Here is a 25,387-nt window from a genome sequence, read left to right as displayed (position 1 = left end):
CACGTCCTGCGACAATCAAAACTGCCTAGACGTGTGAAGTAGGAGAGGACCTGAAATAAAAATAGGAGATGATCCAGGTACTGGAATTAAAGTCAAAAAATAATAAAACACCTATCATAAATATGCTGGAATTAACAAAAAGTACAATACAGTAAGTAAAAGGGTTAAGAAATTTCAGCAGAGAAGCAAAATGGAATGAAAAGAGGTCACTTTAGAGCCTAACAGTCCAGTATCTCAAACTTACTAGATGGGCTTAACTGAAGAAAATGGGAAAAAACTTTAGACAGATACAAAAACTGATCTAAAGATGGGGAGAAAAATGGAACAAACAGTTCTTCAGTGATCTCTAGACCAATATGGAGAGGTCGATTACAAAGTGGAGTTCCAAAAAGAAGCAAAAAGGAGAGAAGGAGAAAGGGATAATGGAGAGAGGAAGGAAGAGAGGGAGGGAGAGGAAAGAGACACACACACACACTGAGAACTCCCTTAGCCGTGTCAATCAAAAATGTCTCCAGACATTTCCACATGCCTCCTAGGGGATAATATTCCCGGCTACAAACCTCTAATCTGGAATATATAAAGAGCTATCACAAATCAATAATAGGATGACAACTTTATAAAAAGAGAACAATGATTTCTTTTAAGTTTATTTATTTGTTTTTAGAGAGACGGAGAGAGTCTGAGGAGGCAAGGGGCAGAGAAAGAGGGAGGATCTCAAGCAGGCTCTGTCTGTCAGCACAGAGCCCATGCGGGGCTCTAACTCACAAAACTGTGAGATCATGACCTGAGCTGAAGTCAGACACTGAACCGACTCAGATACCCAGGAGCCCCAAACAGTGATTTTTTTAAATTTTACTTTTTCTTTGAGAGAGAGAGAGTGTGCACAAGCAGGGAAGGGGGGCAGAAGGAGAGGGAGACTCCCAAGCATGTTCCACACTTAGCGTGGAGCCCAGCCATGAGGGGCTGGATCCCACAGCCCTGGGATCAAGACCTGAGCTGAATCGAATGCTCAACCAGGATACCCGGGTGCCCTGAGAAAATGATTTAAAGACCCTCCCAAAAGAAATAATATAAATGGTCAATAAGCACATGAAAAGATATTCAATATCATTAATCAACAGGAAATGCAATTAAAACCACCATTAAAATCACTGTATATGCCTCTTACACATGCTAGCGGAAATGTAAAATAGTTCAACTGCTTTGGGAACCAGCTTGTAAATGTCTTATAACATGGAGCATACACTTTTCATATGACCCAGAAATTCCACTGCCAGGTTACTTACCTTGACTCACCTTGGGAAAACATTCACAAAACAGAGCAAAACAAAAGAAGAAAAAAAAAAAAGAAAACATGTCCAGAGAAAGACCCGACTTCTTGAATTTGTAACACCTCTGAACTGGAAATAAACCAAATGTCCATCAAAAGATAAATGGATAAACCAATTCTAGGATACTCATTCGATGGAATACTACTCAGCAAGAAAAGGAACGGACCACTGATGCATACAATATGGATGAGTCTCAGAAACACTATGTTAAATAAAAGAAGCCAGACACAAAAGAATACATACTATGTAATTCCACTCATGAAATCAGACAAGGGAAATTTAGTCCATAGTGACAAAAAGGCCTAACCGGTGTAATCAATGGGGTTGATGGCGAACACCTGCTTCCTTCTGGAACTCTGGATTCCTAGTATGTGCTAGGCGGAGGTTTCTGAATTCCTAGTACGTGCTAGGCAGAGGTGGTCTCTGTGACTAGCCTCCAGTAAAAATCCTGGGTACCAATGTCTAATGAGCTTCCCTGGCAGCCCAGGTGTTGTCATGATTCATTGCTGGAGAAATTAAGTGTGTCCTCTGAGACACCACTAAAAGAGACCTCTTGAAACCGTATACCTGATTTCCACTAGACTTCACCCCCTGTGTCTTTACTGATTTTGCTCTGTAAGTTTTCATTGTAAGTAGCTCTTGCTTCTGGAATCCTAACAAACCACTGAAACTGGAAGTGGTCTTTGGGGCCCCTCACACAAACACAATTCTGAAGTTCAGAGGAGGGGCCCAGATTAGACATGTAAACATGCAAGTCACCAGCACACAGCACCATTAGAGGATACGACATCACTAACAGAATAAATACTACAGAGGAAAAGATGAGCTCTGGGGCACTCCAACATTTTGAACTCAGTCAAATGAACAAGAATATCAAAAGGAACAGATAAGAAACAAGGAGGTTGGATAAAAATCAGGATTATAAAGTATCCTGGAAACCAAAGGAGGAAAGGTCTTCAAAAGGAAAGGAATCATTGTATGAAATGACAGCTCTGAAGTTTTAATAAGGTGAGACTAGGACTCGATCACAGGATTTAACAGAGTACAGATCACAGGTTATACTAACAAGAGTAGTTTCATGAAGCAGTGGGAGCACAAGAGTGATTAGAGCAACTTCAAGAAAACAGAAGAGGAGGACATTGAAACAAGTTCAGGTAACTCCTATCTTCTGCTTTAGGAAAACAGGAAAACAGAAAAATGGAGCAAAACCTGGAAGAGAACGTGGGGTAGTTTTCATTGTTATTCTTACCACAGAAGCTCAGCATGGCTGTGTGTGGGTGGAAATGATCAAAGAGAGGGAGCAGGCCTTACGATGCAGAGACCGCAAGCAGCTACTGGAGCAACGTCCTTGCATAAGTGAAGGCAAACAGGACCTAGTAGACAGCCAAATCCACACAGCTGGCCTTAGATCAAAGCAGGGACAACTTAGTCACGGTAACAAGTGGGACACTAGAGTACACGAGCACAGATACACAGACGTGACTTCATAGTCTCTGTTTTCTCAATGGGAATGGCAGAAAGCGCTGGAAGTCTACAGGAAAGGAAAACAGTGTGAACTAGTCATTCAGGAGAGCAACAAAGGGACAAGGGTTGTTGGGGCCCAGTAGGCCAAAAAACCTCCTAGTGACGGTTGCCGGTAATGCCTCTGGGGCACAGGAGTCTATATAGTGACGGTGAAGGCGGTGAAGGCTATGCCTCCGGGGCGCAGGTGAAGTTTTGGGAAGTTGCGGAACAAGTCCAAAGGCTGTGAAACAACATTTGGCCTCCTGGGCCGCAAGTGTGGCTTCTATGATTTTCTCCTTGCTTTTCAAAAAGGCATATACTTTTAAGTTTTGAATCAACTTGGGTCAGTTAGTGACGCCAGCTTTCCCTTACATTATTTTTGTTTCCAGCTCATTGCCTGCTGTTGGAGGCAAACACAATCCTCTAAAGTTTACTTCTTGGATGATAAGCGTCTTGCCCAGAAATAACTGCTAAAGGGCCTTGAAGAAAAGAAAATTCTTTGGGCTTATCTTATGCATAGAGACAGACTCCCTCATTCCTGTTTTTTGACTCCTGTTCTCTCTTCCGTGATAAAAATGATCCTTCCCAGAACTTATTTTTACTTTTTCAAGGACCATAAACTATGTAATCATTAAAGAAAAAAATGTAATCACCTATGGTTTTAAGACACTGACTACCTTAGTAAAGTGTGGTATCACCACCATTCACGTTGTCTGTCTTCTTTCTTATAGATACTGTGCCAACAACAACCCCTACTCAGGGACCTTTCGACTGGGGTGCATGGGCTGGTCCCCCGCAAAGGGTAACGCATTAGCATTTCTGGGAAGCTTTTAAAGGCCCACATGAGAGTGGAGGCCATGAATGGAGACGAAGTGTTGCTGTGTATGCATGCATTTCTGTTTCCTAGTCTTAGCTATTGAAGTGGAAAGGTGGATTTGGCCAGTGTGGAGGGTTTTTTTCTTTTTAACATTTATTTATTTTTGAGAGACAGAGAGAGACAGAGTGTGATCAGGGACAGCCAGAGAGGGAGACACAGAATCTGAAGCAGGCTCCAGGCTCTGAGCTGTCAGCACAGACCCCATGGCAGGGCTCGAACCTACAAACCATGAGATCATGATCTGAGCCAAGGACAGTCGTTTAACCGACTGAGCCACCCATGCGCCCCCAGGGGTGGGGTTTCTTCAGGGAAAAACAGCAAAGGGAGAGGTGCAAGGAAACTGAGGCTCTGTGCTAGAGTGAATGTAATGACAGACTCTAAGCTTGATACGAGGGAAACGACAAGTGAAGATCCCAGTGACGTGAATGAATTTTTGAGCTGGTGACTTCAAAGGAATAGAAGATAATGACCAAGTAGAAGTCCCAATGGCTCATATGAGATTTGAAATTTGGGGAGGTCAGGTGGGAAGCTGGGAGAGAAGGGAAAGAAAATGGTCTAGAACAACAATTCTCAAAGTGGGGTAGGTGAATGAGACCCATTCCAGAAGTCTGAGAGGTCCAGACTATTTTTATGAATATTAAAGAATTATTTGCCTTTTTCACTCTCGTTACCTCAGGAATCTAGAGGAATCTTCCAGATGCTACATGACATATGGGGCCATCATTAGGATAGCTAATAGAATCTATGTATTTATTCTTAGGTTGTCTAGAATTGTCTATATTGGTAGCTTTATGATATAACTAACTTTGTACATTTCCCCAAGATTAATTTAGTTTGTTGGAAATAACTTCCACTATGTTCTTACTGGTTGTCTTCAGTTTTATCTGCCGTAATCTGTGTAACCTCATTATTTTCCAATAAATTACCTTAAAACCCAAAATTTCCTTGAGCCTACAAAGAAACACAGTAAGAAGTAAGGACTTTGCTGTGTTGTGCAATATTAGTGTTAAAAATGCTCTGGAAACCTCCACAAATTTTAAAACTTTATCTGAAACTGTTTAAAATACTTTATTCTGAAATAAATGTATCCTAATACATTTTTAATCTACTTATTGATGGTTCTTTGGCTTCAAAATGATAAAATTAGAACATCTGCCTGTGGAAAAACCCGGAGCTATGCCGTCTAGGTCTGAAGGTGCTGACAAACACAGGTATGGCATGGAAGGGAGACTGGGAAAAACTGAGCCAAACAGGAAATAACTACTAGAAATAACAAAAATTGTATTTCCCTCAATTGTAAAGATGTTGAAGACTTGCCTTATTTGCCCATCCAACAGAACATCTCTGACTACTACTGTAAGGTCAGTCGTGGCTCACTGAGACCAGACAGTCAGTTTAAAGAATATACAGGGGCATGTGGGGGACTCCGTCAGTTGAAGGTCCGACTCCATTTCTGCTCAGGTTGTGTTCTCAGTTTCGAGAGTTCAAGCCTCTGAACTCCCTGAAAGCACAGAAGATTCTCCCTTGGTCTCTGCCCCTCCTTGGTTCGCACCCTCTCTGTCTCTCTCAAAATAAATAAATAAACTTAAAAACAAACTTGCTTACTTTTATTTTAGAGAGTAAGACCATGCACAAACAGGGGAGAGGGGCAGAGGGAGAGAGAGAATTCTAAGCAGGCTCTACGCTCAGCACGGAGCCCAGGGTGGGGCTCAATTCCGTGACCCTGGGAAGATGACCTGAGCTGAAATCAAGTGCCAGACGCTCACGCAACTGAGCCACTCACATGTCCCCAGGAAAAAATATTTTAAATGAAGATGTGAAAAAGTTTTCCAAAGCCAGAACTGGTTACAAACCTGCCAACTAGAAAAGAGGCACTAAAGCGCCTTCCAGGGTACGTTCCGGCACTGACGGGCGCGCCCCCAACCGCTGGCAGCTATGAAAGCCCTGAACGCGGGACAGAGCTGAAGGCCTGCTAGATGAAAAGTGAGGGAGAAACGTCACATGCTGCCACTTGTCCATTTCCCAGGAAGCTCCTGAATGAAAGACTGGGCAGAGACAATGTCTTGTCAGCCGGACTACAGTTTTGTCCTGCAAACCGATTAACATACAGATGTCGCTGACCCTGTTGTTTTGCTTGTGTTAATTCGGTATCAGAACCAATGGATCATTAAAGATCTTTGGTGTGACTGTGTGGCTGCCACCGCATGTGGTGCTGAAACACTCAAAGTGTTAAGAACTTTGACGAATCTCCTGCTTCACCCTAGAACGTCAGTGTTGACAGCTGCCCTGATGGTGGGCAAAGCGACCTGGGCGACAACAGCAGGCACCTGAGCACAAGGGCGCCGAACTGCACTAGCAGCCATTTGCTTGGTCTCTGCCACACACTCGCAAAGAAAGAAAAAAAAAAAGCCAGGTCGAGAACATCCTTGAGGAAGCAATTGGTACCGCATTCCATGCGGACTCCACCCCAATTCTGAGTGTATGTTCTCAGCGTTCTGTGTGACCAAGTACGGTGCTCTGTCAAGGAAAAGCAAGTCCTCGGACGCTGGGCCGAGAGCTAGCCCAGCAGCTCCTTTCACGGAATAACCATTTTTATCCGACAGGGTGACACACCCCTGTAATTCAGATTTGAGTTCTCGGCAGACTTTCCTCAAAAAGGGAATAAGGTAAGCCCGTTATTTCAGTGATAAAAATCCAGTGTTTCAAATGAAAAGTGGAATTTTGGAAAACTTTTATCTGCCACAGTAAATGTGACAGTTTCCCAACACATTAGAATTTAGGGACGTGATTGGTATGGGCTCTTTCCTGGATATTGTGCAATGAAAGGTACCAACATCTGCAAGATCTATATAACTCCATTTCCCAAGGGACCAGCAGTGCATGACGTCACAAAACCATGCATGCATCAAAGATCCATTCAAAGTAGAAGACCGGCTGCTGAAGGGCGCCCAGGTGGCTTAGTCGGTCGAGTGTCTGACTTCCGCTCAGGTCCTGATCTCACAGTCTGTGGGTCTGAGCCCTGCGTCGGGCTCTGTGCTGACAGCTCAGAGCCTGCCGCCTGCTTCGGAGTCTGTGTGTCCCTCTCTCTCTCTGCCTGTCCCCAACTCACACTCTGTTTTTCCCTCTCTCTTAAAAACAAACATTAAAAATAAATAAATAAATAAAATAGATTGAATTTTAGTTTAACAGAATATGCAAAGTTCATAGATATGATTTTAAATGTTTAGGACAGCAGCAAAAAAATAATGTCCACAATTTTTTTTGTCCAACTACATATCTGCATGAAGCCAAATTTTCTTCATGTCGATCCATCAAAAACCATAATGCAGCAGACTAAATGCACCAACAGGCATCAGAATTCAGCAAGATATTAAAGAGATTCACAAACTATACACCAATGCCACTCTTGTCACAAAAGTTTTTAGAAAACAAAGCTATTTTTCACTAAAATGTTCTTCATGTTACCATCCAACGGGTTTATTACTGCTATTGTTAAACTAATTAGCATTTATAAAAATCTCAGTCTCAATTCCTATTACAAGTAACGACAGACAGAATGTATACAAAGAAAATCTCTTAATGGTCCTAAATGACTTTTTAGGAGTGCAAATTAGTTCTGAGAGTAAAAAGCTGGAAATTTTCTGCTCTAGAAGCAATAAATGAAGACAGGCAAGAACGTTATTTACCCCATCTTCAGGCCCCACAGGACAAGAAACTGGAGAGACAGTGGTCCCGCTCGGGGTCCAGGTCGTAAGGCCGTCGGCTGGAAAGCCGGAGCAAACTGATAAAACAGCTCTGCCCTCTCTCCTAAAACACCAACTTTCCCCTTTACTGGGTCTTTCCTCTCGTACTGAGCGGTCCTATCAGCACGGAACCCTGGCGAGGTGGTGTGGCAGCTCTGGCTAAGTACCGGTCCGGGTAGGTTCTTAGGCTGATGGGCGGTCCCTCTGGACCGTCAGAGCATGATCCGCAGCAGCCAAACGCAGCGGGAACAGGAACCGCCTACCGATCTCACTCCCGCTGCCGCCGTCCTGGACGCTCCACAGGATGATGCTGCTCTCCGAGGCCACGGCCACCATCTTGTCCTTGTCTCCGTGCGGGCCCCCGACCACTTTCGCATTTAAAGCCACTCGTTCAATAGTCCAATCCAAATACGGGCTTGTAAACACCTGCTGCCATCCTGAAGATTCTTTGATTCTGTTAAGTACGAATAGAATTGAAGTTAGACTCAGCAGCAATTAAGCAAACAACACAAATGAATATTCCAAAAAAATTAATCACAGCTAGATTTATTAAATATAAGATTTTGCCAATATATTTCCTCTACAAAGTCAGAACACAGAGAAGACATACAGTCACATAACAAGAGACCAGAGTTCTGTGTTTCTCCAAAGAAAGTTTAGAAAAACTCATTCAATTTTTGAAAAAGCACTGCCACACAGAAAAGTGCTACTATCATTATCTATGCATAGAACAGTCAACAAAAATCAGAATTTTAGATTATTCCTTTCAGTTATTAATCAGTTATTCAGTTATTAATTGAAACTCCCTGCAATCAACCTGTTAGTTTTCGGGACTTCAGGTGACAGGGCTGATGGCCTCTCCGGGCAAACCAAGATAAAGGCATAGTCAGGTATACCACTGTGCATTCCAATACACTGGACGATCAAGTGGGTAGAATGTAGGGCTTTGGAAAAGCCTCCTATTTTAGAAGTTTCATTCTAAATGAAAAAACTTAACGAGGCCTATTCCTTCCCCATAAATAAAACCTACCACAGTTCAAATTTGCAGTTGAGTGAATATAAATGCTTTAATATTTAATTGCTTATGAACATATCTGTCAATTTTTAATAATTTTTTTCTGTCCTATCTGAACTTGAGTCTTTCAGACATGTATTCTCTGTAATTATACAGCAGCCTTCATACATTCAGAACTGACAGTCATGCAATCACAATGATGACCTCAACTTTAACTACAGAATACCTATTTTTAAAGTTACACTGATGGAAACAAAGTTGTAAAGTTGTTATTTGCCTACCTCTGACAATAAGCACAACACGAAGAAAACAATGCTCATTTATATACTACCTGACATACAATCACAAAAAATAAAAACCTTCTCCTGTGTTCATACATGACGGTTACCTGCAGACCTGGGTAGAATCACTTTTGCTTTAATTTTAATACTGTATGCTAACATGCACCTGGGTGGCTCACTCAGGTGAGAAGCTGACTCTTGATTTCAGTTCAGGTCATGATCACAGTTTCTGGGTTCAAGCCTTGCCCTGAACTTGGTGCTGGTAACACAGAGCCTGTTTGGGATTCTCTCCCCCTGCTCTCAAAATGAATACATAAACTTAAAAAAAAAATGTTTTTAAGTACGCTAAAGTAATACAACCATAATTCACAAAAATATGCAATTCAACCTTCTTATTAATTTCAAAGAACTAATGATTTCCCTAACTTCAAAGGAATATATAGAAAATGTACAATTTTTCCTAAGCATTATATGGCTCTGCAATTACCCACTTTGGCCACAAGATGGGATCATTTGTTATGATATACAAATAGAAAGAAAAAAATCATGGAGTAAAAGTTAAACATGTACAAACAAGGAGATGAAGTACAGGCTTCTTAGGAACTGCCAAACTGGGCACAAAGCAGGGCCTGCCAGCACCTGGAGAATAATGACAACATGCTGCTACGCAGATGCAGACATACACTCGGCTCATTAACAGTGTTCAAGAGACGCTACACTGAATTTTATGAGGTGAATGTGGTTTTTGTGATCATTACTTTAGAAATGTAAGTGTATTTGATCTCATCTTTCACAGAAATCATATTTCTAAGTTACCTTTCTCTACAGAAATTAATATATCATAAAATAGAGATGCCAGAAAAGAGTAAAAAAATCAGGACAACATATTTGGAAGTGATTATAACAATTAGCAAATTTAACTTGGGGCACCTGGTGACCCAGTCAGTTAAGGGTCTGATTCTTGGTTTCGGCTCAGGTCATGATCTCACAGTTCCTGGTCTGAACCCACATGGGCCCTGCACTGTGAACACAAGCCTGCTTGGGATCCCCCAGGCCCCTCTCTCTCTCTTTCTCTCTCTGTCCCTCCTGCGCATGTGCAACCCCCCCTTTCTTTCAGAATAAATCAATAAGATTTAAAAAAAAGAAAGAAAATTTAACTCAATATGATAGGCAATACTGTTTTTAAGTTAACACTAAATACAAAGATGAAAAAATATATGCTTTATGATTTTCCATACAAATGACACAAAATTTAAAATATGTAAAACACGTTAGATGAGCTCTGATCAGTACTCCATCTTCTTACTGCTGCCCAGTGAACCAACATTAAGAAATCAAGACACTTATGCAAAGAACATGATGATCTTCCACATTAAAATCTCAAAGAAACATAGTGAAGGAGTCATTCTCGGCAACAATGTACAATTTACTACAAATATGCGGTACCTCAGATTATATGGGGATAGATACCATAGGTCATTTTAGAAAAGCCTAAAATTAGATCTAAGTGTGTATATATGTAAAACAAGATAAAGGAGGCCTTTCAAATTCACTGAGGAAATGACAATTTATGTGACAAATAATCTGAACATAATCAGTTACTAACCACTTGGAAGAAAAGAATATAGATCCCTAAATCTCCTAGCATAAACCAAAAGTAAGTTCTGAATGGATTAAAGATCTAAAGAGAAATGCAAGGTCCTAGAGGGCAACAATTGACGCAACTACTCTTCAGTAACATAGATACATAAAAGTAAACAGCTGAACATGTGGGAGGGAGAAAAAAAGAGGGAAATAAACCCTAAGAGACTCTTAAGGACAGAGAACAAGCTGAGGGGGGGGGGGGGGAAGGGCTAGATGGGTGACAGGCACTGAGGAGGGCACTTGTTGGGATGAGCACTGGGTGTTGTCTGTGAGTGACCAAGCACTGAACTGCTCCTGAAGCCCATACTGCACTGTATGTTAACTAGAACTTAAATAAAAATTTGAGGAAGGAAATAAAGTAAAGCCTAAGAATGTAGAAAATCAGTGAATCTAGGTGAGAACATACAGGGGTTCAATGTACTACTTTATTCTTTACGGTTTTAAATTTATTAAAAGCTGTGGAAAAACAACTTGTGGAAAAGATTCCACTAGTGAAATCATTTGAATATTTATTTTGAAATCCTCCTATTGCCACTGTGATAAATGATTTAACCATATATGAGGAAACACAATAATCCTCAATTCTTTTCTTTGTCACTATGCATACTAGTCTGTCATCAATAACAGTCAGAGAAAGCAAAAAGGTCATGGTCAAAAGCAAACATAAAGAATGGAAAATGTAGCAGCATCCTTCGGATATTTGTCAATGAGTGAAATTTTATGCAATCTTATATGTCTGTCTGGCAAGTAGCAATCTTTGATCCTGCTTTGCAGTCACGGAAGTTACACCTGGGTAACACAATCATTTCACATCTCCTCCGGACGTCCTTATCAATAAAAATATGTACATAATATTCAACCAGATAAAAAATAAAGTCTAAAATAGTTTTCTCAATTTAGAGCCGTAAGTCCTTAAATTTAAAATACCTCCCCTCAAAAACTTCCTTTCTTTCAAATCAGTCTTGCTTCATATGAAAGTCATCACCCAAAGAAATCACCCAAAAGGTCATTTCCATACTATTTAATAATTAAAATAAAAAACAGAATGCCCTCAAAATGAAAAGTTTGCACTGAATCTCTATTGCAATGAAATGAAAATATAAAGCAGATATTACTGTTATAAAAGGCTTTTTTAACCCAACTGGCAAATCTATCCATAAACTCAGATTTTAGAAATACATCTGGGATTCTTTAAAATACATCTATAAACTTTACGAGGCATTTTAAATATTTTTAATCGATTGTAGCTATATTTTAACTAACGTCAATAGTGACAAAATGTTTATTTATTCTTTTATTTTTAAACGATTAAGAGGGATAATAATCTAAGCTAGACTATCACAACCATATATGTGCCTCTATGCTATTCTGTCATTAGTAACCCTGGATGCAGTGATTCCGAGCTAAGAATCCTACCCCTTCTCCAATTTAAAAAACAGAATCACTGGTCTACACTCCACTATTCCTCATTCTCTTTTAGTTTCTGAGAATACAAGAATTAGTAAAACCACACTACGTTTGTGTAAGTCTCACATGTTACAGAAATTACACCACATCACTTGTGCCCACAACTGTCCTGCTTCACCACCTCACTCCCGTATATTTGATAGTGAGGACCAACATGGAGTCTTACTACCCTACCTACAGAGTCCAAGAGACTGAAGTCATTACAGACAGAAAATCACAGGACTCCTATGAATAATTCTGCCTAGTCATTCTACATACTAGTTAGGTGATTCGGGAGCTGGATAGAATAAGGAAAAAGAAATAACTTCAAGATACCTCAGTTCTATCCTGGTTGATATTAAATGGGAAAGACATACAAAAGCTCTCAGAATATTAATCAAAATTACAAAAATAAAAGCAAACTAAATCTAGTGAAGAGACACAGAAGTGGGCCAAATATGTAAGAAAAAAAAAACCCAGGATCCCTAACAACTCTTTAAGTCTGTAAGTATAAAATCACACTTATTAAGAACCACACCTCTCCCAAAGCAAACCGTTATCACTTATGCAGTACCTGTAACACACAGCAAAGTGAGCATATGCAGCGACAATCCAGTTGTGATGGCCAGCCACTATCAGCACCTTTCGTGGGTCCACAGGAAATCCTGTTGATTTTAGAAAAAGAAACAGTTTATGTTCTAAGGTGGGTGGGTAAACTATGGCCCGTGGGCTGATTCCAGTCTTCTACCTGTTTTGATTAGGAGAGTTTTGCTGAAACCCAGCCATGCACGTTGATTTACTTGTCGTCCTTGGCTGTTTCGACGCTGCAATGGCAGAGTCCCACAGTTCGGACGGGGCCTACAATGTGTACTGTTTCTTTACATAAAAAGTTTGCCAGCCCCTCGACATTTAGAGCAAACAGATGATCACAAACTTTTAAAGTAAATTATATGTCAATGAGATATACAGATATAAATGATTTCTGTATATTAAAAAGACAGATGAGGCAAAGATTACATCTTTAAAAGAGAATTACTCAGTATCACTCAGAACTAAAAACACATTCATTTGGTTTGGTTTGGGTTTTTTTTGTTTTTTGTTTTTTTTTTTTGGTTGACTTCCGTAAACTTTGTTTACCTAGCCTAACAGTCTCTTCTCCAGTTCCCGAGAGAGCAGGCTGGGTACCATTTCCCCGACCTTCACTTTCTGTGGAATTTAATCCATTCCTAGAACCAGCTGAGGATCTAGTTGAGTTGTTTATCTTACGACTAGGAATACCTGCAAAAAGACATAAGATACATTTATTTCTAAGTTCACCTACCAAGAATTTAAAATTTCACACTGTAACAAAGAAACATACAAATGTGAATTTCATCATGGCTAAAACATATCTTCCAGAATTTAAAATTTCACATTGTAACAAAGAAACATACAAACGTGAATTTCATTATGGCTAAAACATATCTTCCAATATAGCAATGAATTACCAATAATTTATTTACCATAAAAAACAACAAAATGAAAATGAAATAAATTTTCAACAGACTTCTGATATTTGTCAATCATGTTATATTCCATTTCTATGTAGCTCTAGGTGACTGACAATCATTAGTTCAGTTGTCACCACGGCTTACATTTGCTTTGTGTTTACACAGTTGCTCTGTGTTCGGTACAGGGTACTCATCGAAACTGCTTTACAGCTCAACTTCCCCTTTTACCAACTGTCTTTTATTTGGCAGAGGAGTCTGTTTTGGAATGAAATCTCAGAAGCCCACCTTAACACAGGTATGGGCAAAAGTCTTCTAACTGACTGAGGTAGGGCGGGGAGGACAGGTGCTTCTCCAGCCTCTCTCTCGCTCTCTCTCCCTGGTACACTGCCCTACGCCTGCAGAGCTCCCGGCTTCTACCAAAAGCACACAGCCAGCCAGTGCCCTAACACGGGCTGGCAAACTACGGCCATGGCTGTTTACGTCAATGACGTTGTCCTGGTCGCATCCATTCATGTCCGTAGAGCGTCCAGCAGAGTCGAGTGGCCGCCACCCACATCTAGCTCACAAGCCTGTCTGGCCTTTTACCGAAAAGAAAGGTTGGCACATCTCCACTCTAACATGTAGTATGACTTCTGTTAAAATTAAAGTTCTCAGCATTTCTAGTATACTTATGCACGAGAAACTTAACAATCAAGAAAGCAGATTTTCCTCTCAATATGTCTATCCTTGCTGAACGATGAAAAAAACCTGTTTTTAAAGACCAGATAAATAAACAGAAGTACCTGGTGGAGGCAAGTAACCATGGAAAAGGACGCTGCCACAGGAGGAGCGCTCCAGCTCTTCGCACAGGAGAAGCCTTCGGACTGAAAACATGTCAAAGCAAACTTGTCAAGAGCACATGCAAACAGAAAACTAGTACTCCATTTTTATTTTCTCTAGTTAAAGAGGATAAGGAAAGAAAAGGAAATGTTTCAATTAAACCAGTTGACAACATCTTTTTACTATGAAAAACCACAAAAAGTAAGCACACTGAACTAGTCCATCAAAAAAATAGGACCTGGTATAAAACATGTTTCATTAGGCAAGTTTACTGCATGAAAAAATCAAATCATAAAAAAGTATTAGGACAACACATACCTAATGGAGTGATTCCATAAAATTCGGCTTCATGCCTCAGAACGTTAATACTCACTCCCCTACAAAACAAACAAATGATATAAATCGTCCAACACTGGCAACTTGGATTATCTGAAGCAGAAGGGAAAAGCACTAAGGTATTGTGAACAAATTCATAAGGTTTTAAGACTTAGTTTCTCCTAATATCCTTACTTATTTTAAAAGCTCTAAATAAAACAAACAACTGCATGCCAACAAAAACATTTTGTTATTTAAAAACCATTCTTAGGTAGATGAATTGGGTAATTAAGAGATTAAGGCTTCAAGAAATACCTAATAAGTCAAACAAGAGTAGAAATCATTCTTGTATGACATTAATTGCTTTTAAATTTTATCATAATTATTTCTATGCATATTTTAACCTCCCTAATTATACGATAAAGATTCCTACTCAGGACTCATGGGTAGCTCAGTTGGTTAAAAGTCCAACTTTGGCTCAAGTCATGATCTCATGGTTTGAGTTTGAGATCTGTTTGAGATTGAAATCTGCCCCGGGCTCTGTGCTGACAGCTCAGAGCCTGGAGCCTGCTTAGGATTCTGTGTTTCCCTCTCTCTGCTCCTCCCCCACACGCACTCAGTCTATCTCTCTCTACAAAATAAATAATATCAAAAATAATTTTGGGGGGGGCACCTGGGTGGCTCAGTCGGTTAAGCGTCCGACTTGTGCTCAAGTCATGATCTCATGGTTAGTGGGTTTGAGCCTGTGTTCGGATTCTGTGTCTCCCTCTTTCTCTGACCCTCTCCTGCTCATTCTGTCTCTCTCTTTCTCAAAAATAAATAAAACAGGGGCGCCTGGGTGGCTCAGTCGGTTAAGCGTCCGGCTTCAGCTCAGGTCATGATCTCACAGTTCATGGGTTCAGGCCCCGTGTCAGGCTCTGTGCTGACAGCTAGCTCAGAACCTGGAGCCTGCTTCAGATTCTTTATCTCCCTCTCTCTCTGACCCTCCCTGCTCACGCTGTCTCTCTCTCTCTCTCTCAAAAATAAATAAAAAACATTAAAAAATAAAATAATAAAACATTAAAAAAACGTAAAAAAATTTTTTTAAGGATCCTTACAAGTGTACGATCTGCTCATTTTTTTTTTAACTTTTTAGTTAGGTCATTTTTATTTACAAAATGAAATTCCATTAAAATAATAATGCATCTTTTCTACATGCATTCCTAAATTTTTTTTAATTTACATCCAAGTTAGTTTGCATATAGCGCAACAATGATTTCAAGAGCAGATTTCTTAATGCCCCTCACCCGTTTAGCCCATCCCCTCCTCCCTCACCCCCTCCAGTAACCCTGCTTGTTCTCTATATTTAAGAGTTTCTTATGCTTTTGTCCCCCTCCTTGCTTTTAAATTATTTTTGCTCCCTTCCCTTATGTTCATCTGTTTTAGATCTTAAAGTCCTCATATGAGTGAAGGCATATGATATTTGTCATTCTCTGACTGACTGATTTGGCTTAGCATGATACCCTCCAGTTCCATCCCTGTAGTTGCAAAGGGCAAAATTCCATTCTTTTTGATTGCCGAGTAATATACTATTGTATATATACGTACATACATACATATATGTATGTATATATATATATATATATATATACACACATCTTCTTTATCCATTCATCTGTCAATGGACATACCTTGCATAATGTTGTATATTTATGTAATTACATAATAAATATTTGAAGAAATTCAGATAAATGATTGTTCTCATCAGAAACCAAAAAATAAAAGTAAAACATACAGTAATAGTGGGGGAGGGTAGGGAAGACTAGCCTTAGAAAGGGCAAGGCTTACTAGAAGATGTTATAGTACCATTCAATAATAAGAAAATAGAAAGGAAAAAGAACAGAAGATTAAGAGTTTACAACACCAGTGATTCACTTTAGGTTTCAGTTACAATTTGTCCTTACTAAAACTATCACCTGGGCAAAAATAAGAGCGAGCATCACTACAGAGTTCATGGAAATTAAAAGGATAATAAACAAATACTATGAGCAATTCTATTCCCACAAATTTGATTACCAAGATGAATTGGACCAATTCTTTGAAAGGCATCATTTGCTGAAACTTACAGAAGAATAAAAGAGACACTCTGTATAGGCCTCTAGCTACTAAAGGAACTGAATCAAAACAGAAAGCAACAGACCCAGAAGGATTCACTAGTGAATTCTACAAACACTTAGGGTTAAGAAATCATACCAATTCTCTATCATCTCCTTAGAAGTTAGAAATTGGACTATTTCCTAACTCATTTTATAAGCCCAGTATTACCCTAATACCAAAATCAAAGACACTGTAAGAAAACTACAGACTGGTATCTCTCACGAACACTGGCGCAAAAATTCTCAATAATGCCATTAGGCAAAAAGTGTAATAAAGGCACACAGAGAACAGACAACTATTATTCACAGATGACATGATTATCTAAGTAGAAAATCCAAAATAGACAAAAACTCCTGGAACTAATAAACGATTATAGTAAGGCTGCAGGATACAAGGTTATTTTACAAAAGTCAGTTGGTTGTGACTAGTTTAACATAAAAACAGTTAAACTTTTCTTTTCAAAACCATTTGTGTTAACAGCACAGTAGTCCTGGCTAATTACAAGGTGGCTCAGGCACAGCAGTTCTTGAGGAAGTCCAGTCTTCTGGGGAGAACAAGGAGACAACTATGGTAATTATAGCACAGTGTGGTAAGGGCGACAGAAGAATTTGATGGAAGACAGAGAATCAGAACAGTATTTTTGAAATTCCTTCCCATCTTCTTTTGAAAGGTACTACTACTTGCTGAATTTTAATTTGATAAGCCTCTTTAAATGAAGTCATATAGCATTTTATAAGAAGAGCAATCAATAAATACAGACATTTAATTCTTACCAACTCTGCCTTTCCTCAGTTATCTAGCTGTGAATTAGTCACAAGGAATGGCCCAGAAGTAAATTTAGGCTTCTTTAATCAAATTCTATGAGTCAAGATAATTTTATTCAAGAAGTAGTTAGTAACTTATTTGTCACCTTCACAGACCAAAAACACCCAAAAATCTCCAACAAACTCTTTTATTGATTCAGTAAATATCTATTGAAAAGGTACAAAGTGACTCTATGCAGTCTTTTTATATGTACTGTTCTAATACTGGAAAAATCACAGGAAACAAACAAGACCAAAAGATTTTTGTCATCTTTAAGGAGCTCATATTCCAGTAAATATAAGCCAAAACTTACATAATATTATAAAGAATCAGGTCAAATAAACAACTAGAATTTTAAAAATATTTTTTAGATTTTATTTTTAAGTAATCTCCACACCCAACATGGGGCCTGAACTCACAACCTGAGATCAGGAGGCACATACTTCACCAACTGAGCCAGCCAGGCACCCCTAAACAATTAGAATTTTAAAAGCTGTACCTAAAAAAGTACAAAGAGATCCTTAGTGAAAGTTCACTAGTAATATATGGAATAAAATAATAAAATGCAAATTAGATTGTAAATTCTTGGTTGGAATCCAGACGATGGCAAAGTTAAAGAAACAGTGTAAGTGGTCATGTGTTTATTTACAATCTATAAAACTCATGTGTTGAACATGATGCATAAAACTCACGTATCAAACACAATGCTAGATCTTGGGAATATAGAGTACAGTGCTTACCCTGCTGGAATTTAAAGTCAAACGGAAGACAGACTACTGAAAAAGGAATGCGTGTTAGAAATGTGGTAATGGCAGGACAGGAAACTAGGAAGACCTATCCTGGGTAGACGTATCAGAGATCACTGAAGAAAGTCAGGGTCAAGACCAAGACCACAGAGGAGCACCTGGGTGGCTCAGTCGGTTAAGGGTCCCACTTGGTTTCAGGTCATGATCTCACGTTCCATGAGTTCGAGCCCTGCGTCAGGCTCTGTGCTGACAGCTCAGAGCCTGGAGCCTGCTTCGGATTCTGTGTCTTCCTCTCTCTCTGCCCCTCCCTGTTCTTTCTCTTGTCTCTGTCTCTGCTCTCCCTTTCTCAAAAATAAATAAACATTAAAAAAATGAAGAAAACAAAAAAAGACCAAGACCACAAAGAGGTGAAACTGTCAAAACAAGAAAAATTAGGCAGGGGCAAGATCACAGAGAGCCTTATAAAACAATAAAGTCCCAAACCCCTAGCCATTAATCCAAGAACATTTTAAATGAGAGTTTTAAGCAGAGTGGCGACCAGATGAGACTTCTATTTTTAGAAGACAGGTTTGGCTAGTGTGGAAAACGAACCGGAGGGCCGCACGAATGAAGGCGGGAAACCGGATGGGAGCTGCGGCAGTGTTCTACAGGAGACCACGGGCCGGAGGCCTCTCCCTGGGAATCTAATTCTGGGGAAACCTTCAAGCAAAAAAAAATGTGGGGGTGGGGGGGGCGAACCTTTTTCTCTTCCACAAAATATTTCAAAAACACATACCTATCAGTAAGAATTTACTTTAAGAAGATACATTTCTTACCTTAAATCTAGTTCTTTTGTCCGAAGAAAATTTAAAATGGGTGCAAATGCTGCTGGATCTCGATCAATAAATATCTGTGAACGAAAAACTGTTTTATTTCCAAATCATAAAGTCAACAAATTAATCTGTAGCACTAATGCAGGGGACAAACACTGAATTATTTAAATACTGTATTTACTGGATACCACTCTTAACTTTCAATGTTTCTAAAATTAGAATGCAGTTTCAACTCTGTGCATTTAATGTAGTATTGTCTCTTTACCCAAAAACCTATTATTAGGTTGATAATATTTTTAAATGTAGGAATGATGACATCTATTTATTGATATTTTTGGTAAAAGTGACATACAAGGAAAAGTTATCTGAAATATTCTAGAATTTAGTAAATTCTCATAAAACATAAATAATACCGTCTTATGTGATCTTATCATTAATTATGGGTGACAATGATAGTGATTTATATAATTTGTGATTCATATGTGAATTAATGAAACAATGTACTTTTAAACACACACGGGTAAGCAAGAAAAATAAATAATGCACATTACTATAAAAACTGGAAACAAATGCTATTCTCACAGCATGTTTACATTCCATTTTCTCAATTTTATCAAAAACCAGGCGTGGGGGATGAGGACAAACACATTTCTGAAATAACAAATACTGCACACCACAGAATACATATGGGGAAAATAAAATGCTTTAGAAAATATATAACTGATAACTTTCTACAGGAATGTATACCAACACTTTGGATACCAATTTTGAATTAATGATAGAAGTTCTAACCATGAAAATGAATACCTTTTAGACAGAAGAATGATAGCAGGAAACCTCTTTATACTGTGACTGATTATGTTGATACAATAAGTGAGGTTGTCCTTGCTACATAACTCTTGCTCTTGTTTTTATTAGAACCAGTGAGAAGTTAAGTGACACACCTGCTTCTGCAACTTTATCTCAATCCGCAAGTCCCACCACAGCAAATACATACGTCTGGTCACTTTGTTGCCTCCAAAGAGAAAGCTGTTTTTGCTTTTGTGAGTACTAGCTATTTACTTTACAGACCTTTGTGCGTATTATAACTGCTTTTTAAATGTATAAACTAACATTTCTGTATTGTACCCTGATAGTTCTTTCCTTCCCTCGTTTTGCTATTGCCGTACAGGTTCCTGAGGTTTCTCTCCAAAATTAAAAAAAAAAAATTGTAGGACTTAACTAATTTGCAATATCTCACCATTCTAATCCAGTATCAAATTTTTTAGTATTCATATTCATCTAATTGTTGCTAAAGTTTTAATTCCTGATTAAAAGTATTTCCTCTTCAGACAATGGAAGCTCATATTCTCCAATCTCTCTAATCATAAGTACTTAAATTGCTATATGCAGTATTCCATTTAGAGTTCTATTAATTACAGAAACACTATACATAACAAGAAATAAAACAATTGTAAGTACATATATGCACTTTCATTTAGTGGTTATTAAAAGATTAGCTTTTCTATCTTCTTAGAGTCAATATATAAGGAACAAGCACTATAAGCACTAATATTATTAGTTCATAATTATACTAATAATACATATTTCAAATTAGAAATACATATCAACATATTATACTCACAGCACCAGTTTCATCTCGAAGTGTTGAAATTCTTCCACTCAGCAAACTAGAAGAATCAAGATCAATAAGCCACAATTAATTCCTAAAATCTGAGTATACACAGAATGCTCTAATTTTCTATCAAATGTCCAAGACCAATACAAATCAATCATCCTATCTTCAAAATAAAATCAGAAATTTAAAATCTACCTTAAGAGTTAAGATTTTTATCCAAGAAATAAAAACATTAATTTAACTGGAAAAATTAAATTTTTATGGTTTTAATAATCAAGTTTTTTAAAAAATGGTACTAAAGAATTATATGAAATACCTGGAAAAAAACGAATCTGGAATCCACATGAGGGTTTGTCTTGAGGTACTAAATCTGCAATTAAAAATAATCTGGTATTATAAATGAGGACATGATTTGAAATTTCAATGTTAGTTAACCTGCTTTCATATAATAATTTACAAGCTGTTGTACAGCTATACCTACATCAATATGTATATTTATTATTTTAAAATCTTGCCAGTTTCAATTCAGAGTTAAGGTTATTGAAAGAGCTCTCAACAAAAATCACAGAATTTTTTTATTTCTTATTTGAGAGAGAAAGAGAGATAGTCCGCGCGAGCACACAAGCAAGCATGCAAGAAGAGGGGAGTGGGGGCGGGGGGAGAAGGAGAGAGAGAGGGAGAGAGAGGATCCCAAGCAGGCTCCATGCTCAGCCTGGAGTACAATACAGGGGTCACCCGGTGATCGTGACCTGAGCCAAAATCAAGAATCAGATGCTCAACCAACTGAGCCACCCAAGTGCTCCCAAAAAGAAAGAACTAATTGGCTAAGATACAATGTTTCTCAAAAATACTACTTCCTGGCATGCCACCTGCTGAAGAATCAATAATAAGGTTATCACGACAAATCCAAACTTCTTAACATTCAAAATTACCTCCAAGTCCCATCTCGCCTCTCCAGTAAGACAGGAAGTGGTTCATACCCTGGCCAATTCATGCTTACTCTCATTCAGTATCTGGTCTACCTACGGGTTTGTTGTTTTCTGTTGCCATCACCATGTGTCTGTCCTCACACAGAAGAGAGCCTAACAGACTTCTGCTTTCCTCCACATTCACTGTCTAGTGTTATATGACTGTTTTAAAGCAGTCCTCTGCCCACGAATCAGATTAAGGAAGCAGGGAGTTCATTCAAGAAACCATGGCAAACTTTCCGAGTGTAGCAAAATCGTCTTAGCAAAATCTTAAGAAAAAAATGAGGGGGCAGATTACAACTAGTCAAAGGAAACTGACTTGGCCAAATGAATAAAAACAAATCCAGTAAATGGCAAACTGCAGGACACAAGTATCCACTGCCTGCTCCCTACTCCCAAACAAAACCACTATGTTCTGGAGGCTATCAAATTAATTCCAAATAAGGATCACTTATAACTTGTGATCTTTCATGTTCACTCATTATTCAGCAGACTGCCAGATAATGCAAATTTCATGTTACTTAGAAAATTACACAAGTCTGCTTAAAGTTGTATTAGCAATTCCAATTAATATCAACAGTTTAGGGCAGGTTTAGTAATCTGAAATTTCTGGGCAAAAAAAATTAGATCCTCACCCCCACCAATTTTTCTTTTCCCAAACAAGAGGAAGACAAGCGGGGAGGAAAAAACCTGACAGAATGTAAAAACTAGGTTCCAGGCATGACTTCATAAAAACGACATTTAAAATTACGTGGGGCACCGGGGTGGCTCAGTCAGTTAAGCGTACCACTCTGGGGTTTCGGCTCAGGTCATGATCTCAGGGTTCACGAGATCTAGTTCCACACTGAGCTCTGCACTGACAGCCTGGAGTCTGCTGGGGATTCTCTCTCTCCCTCTCTCTGCCCCTCCTCCGTTCATGCAGGTGTGTGTGTACTCGCTCCCAAAAATGAACTTTAAAAAATAAATAAAATTTAAAGAAAAAGTAAATTAAACATTGAAGACAAAAATAAATACAATTACAAATGAAGAGCATAATTTTCTGCAATTTATATGAAAGCCTTGTCTAATGTTTTTTATCTCATATACCCACGGTGTGCCAAGAGAAGGGCCATGTCCAATCTGGTCTCAGCACAAGTGTTACTAAAGATATTAGCATATCTACATTTACAGTTCTTGTTCTTTGCCTCCTCCTAAGTTAACCTGGAAGCAATCTAATTAAAACTATTTATTCCTCAATGTTACTATGCCACCAACCCTTACATTTCCCATTTTCACTTCAAATTCCTTTATCAAACCTATATATAAGACTGGTATTATTATTGTCATTTTACATTTTAGGCAAACTAAGCACTAAAAAATAATTCGGCCTAGGTTGCTGAGCTAGCTAGAAGGAAAGCTGGGAATGGGAATCCGTATCTACATGATTCCAAAGTCCTTTGTCCATAAATTCCCGACTAGCTGGTCTGAGACCTCTATTGTGAGGCCTCAAATCATACTCATTCATGCAGAAGTCATTACAAATTGAGTCATATTAGGTTTTGGGTTTTTTTTTTTTTTTTTGGTAAATAATGTTAATCCTAAGTGAAACTTCATCTTCTCTACTTCCTGAATTACCCAGTGTTCTATAAATCATAAAAATTGCTCATTTCTATAATTTTTTTGAATATGTCCAATTTCATGTCCTCCCTCTCTTGGGGGAGCGGGTGGGAAGGACCTTACCGATATAACATAAGCGTCTCGGCTCACAACATACTCTCCTTCTGAGTTGAACTCTCCCTGGGAGTCCACCTCCCAGTTCTCCCAGGGGCAATTCCTCAGCTTTACTGAGAAGCAAATCAGGATTTTTTTGTTTCTTTACAATGACTTAGTGAGTGTGTTCATCTGTTTTGTACAAGATACAGATGACTTCTGGATCTCTTCTACCTCTAAACTGCTGCGAGAGTCTATGATTCAAAGTAATTCAAGAATACAGCCTGAGAACACTTGAAGTTGGATGTCCTGTTTTCTGTAAGCCATGTCATTACTTACCTTATAAACCATGTTATCTTAGCAAATCTAAAGTTTGTGTGTGTTTTTTTACTTATGCTCTCATGCCTACCTAACAACTTTCGTATGTCTTCTAAATTGTTTGATCCAATAATGTATTTATCTTATTTTTGTATTCTTTGCTTATATCGTCACTTAAAAAACTTAGACCCTGATAAAAGCAAGTTCCATAAACAGGGAAATAAAACAAAATGTTTCAGTTCCAAGATGGCTGCCTTTTATGATTAAAAATTTAAACTGAATTTTATAGTTATTACCAAGAGTTCACTCATGAAATCATCTACTTCCAGTATGCAGTTAACAATACATTTAATTTTTATCATAATAGTAATACCTTAATAGTTTAGAATGCCTGACAATAAGTATTATCCACAATCTATAGCAATTAGGAAAGAGTGCCGGTATTTTAAATGACTATAGTGCTATTGCTCAGCATTAACACACACTGAAGGTCGACTCTAGAGGGGTATTCCTTTGCATCCATACATTACCAAACCTGCAAAATTTTCATGTGCTTTTAAGGGGGAAAAAATCAATTTTTTACATTAGGACACATGTCTTCTCCAGAAATCTATACGGTTTTGCAGCAGGGGCTGAGGCAAAAGAACAGGGAAAGAATGAAGAATTACTGTTGCTTGTGTTGAATTCTCTAGTACCCTTGGAAAAGGATTAAGTGTTTTGGATTAAAGCACGATATATTGTTATTCCTATGGTTCACAATGCTGTTTTGCCATTTCTAAAAATATCAGTTACGTCTTAGATGGTGAAATCCTTTCATGTTCTCGAGCACTCCATCGTTCATCTCCCACCAAGCTTAAAACTGAACCACCCTTCCCTTCAAACAGAGCTGGCAAAGTCCCATTTTTGAGGAGGAGTGACTCATAAGCCCTACCAAATCCACAAAAAATGATCCCCCTCCCCCCTACAAGCTTAATAAAAGGCACAGACAGGGAGTGGAAAGCCAGAGGGAAGATAAAGAGCTTTCAGTCTCCACTATGAGTAGACGGTGCCAACATCCAAAGCTTCCCAGAACCAACTGTTAAAATCGCGGTCCCCGGACCCACTGCCCTGCAGGTGGAACAGATCCTTCAAGGCCATGCACCCAGAAACTCTGAAATAAATAACAACGTACTGCACATCTACCGTCCTCCACCCACCGAAATCCTTCGAGACTACGAGCACTCCCTAATTAGAAGGGGAAAAGCGCACGGTACTCTTTCCTACCCACACCCAGCGACACCTTGTTCACCGAAGAGAAAAAGGCAGGCAGTTTCATCTGCAAAAGCCGAACCGCAAGGCCAGGCTTCTACAAAATAAATTCCTCAAATACACTCTAAGGTTAGGAGAGGAAGGCGTTTCAATGTTCCTCTTGGCCCGAGAGTTTAGAAAGGGGGAGGGACAATGGTTGGCATTCTAGGAAGGCAGCCACGGGCACATGGGCCCGGCTCGCGCTGACTCCAAGAGGCCCTCCCGCCTCTCCCTTCCCGGAGCGGAGACTCCAACTCGAGATCCGCCGACGTCCTTCCCGCCGGGAGGGCCCCCGCGCTCCCCACGGGGCTCCCGCATTCGCCGAAGTCCCCGCGATCCCTGGCCCCGTCGCCCCCACCCCCCGCAGGCCGTCCGCCGCACCCCTGCTCCGAGCCCCCTCTCCGCCCACTCACCTGGTCCCCCCGACGTTCAGCTGCACGATCTCGCCGCTGCCAGCCGCCGCCGCGGCGAAGTGGCCGCAGTGCCCTCCCGCCATCTCCGGAGGCTCCGGGCGCGCCCGCCGCCCGCCGTCCCCGGCCGGGGCC

At 39.4% G+C, this 25,387-nt stretch overlaps 1 protein-coding gene across 2 annotated transcripts in view; it reads right to left on the bottom strand.

The window, feature by feature from the left end:
* KCTD3 (potassium channel tetramerization domain containing 3) overlaps positions 1 to 25,370 on the bottom strand; it is a 52,691-nt gene extending 27,321 nt beyond the window's left edge. For both annotated transcript variants that reach the window (XM_029935644.1, XM_029935645.1), the window contains exons 1-9: positions 25,256 to 25,370; positions 20,897 to 20,950; positions 20,587 to 20,632; positions 18,966 to 19,039; positions 14,468 to 14,526; positions 14,113 to 14,193; positions 12,978 to 13,118; positions 12,415 to 12,505; positions 7,718 to 7,908 (exon numbers count right to left, since the gene is read on the bottom strand). In XM_029935644.1, coding sequence (XP_029791504.1) covers positions 7,718 to 7,908; positions 12,415 to 12,505; positions 12,978 to 13,118; positions 14,113 to 14,193; positions 14,468 to 14,526; positions 18,966 to 19,039; positions 20,587 to 20,632; positions 20,897 to 20,950; positions 25,256 to 25,338 — 820 coding nt within the window. In that variant the 5' untranslated portion in view covers positions 25,339 to 25,370. The remainder of the gene's footprint in view (positions 1 to 7,717; positions 7,909 to 12,414; positions 12,506 to 12,977; positions 13,119 to 14,112; positions 14,194 to 14,467; positions 14,527 to 18,965; positions 19,040 to 20,586; positions 20,633 to 20,896; positions 20,951 to 25,255) is intronic.
* Between the last annotated feature and the right edge of the window lie 17 nt (positions 25,371 to 25,387).

Source organism: Suricata suricatta, chromosome 3 (assembly GCF_006229205.1).
Source record: "Suricata suricatta isolate VVHF042 chromosome 3, meerkat_22Aug2017_6uvM2_HiC, whole genome shotgun sequence".
Lineage (NCBI taxonomy): Eukaryota > Metazoa > Chordata > Mammalia > Carnivora > Herpestidae > Suricata > Suricata suricatta.
Note: the sequence above shows the minus strand (reverse complement) of the source record. Positions and strands in the feature narration are given on the sequence as shown.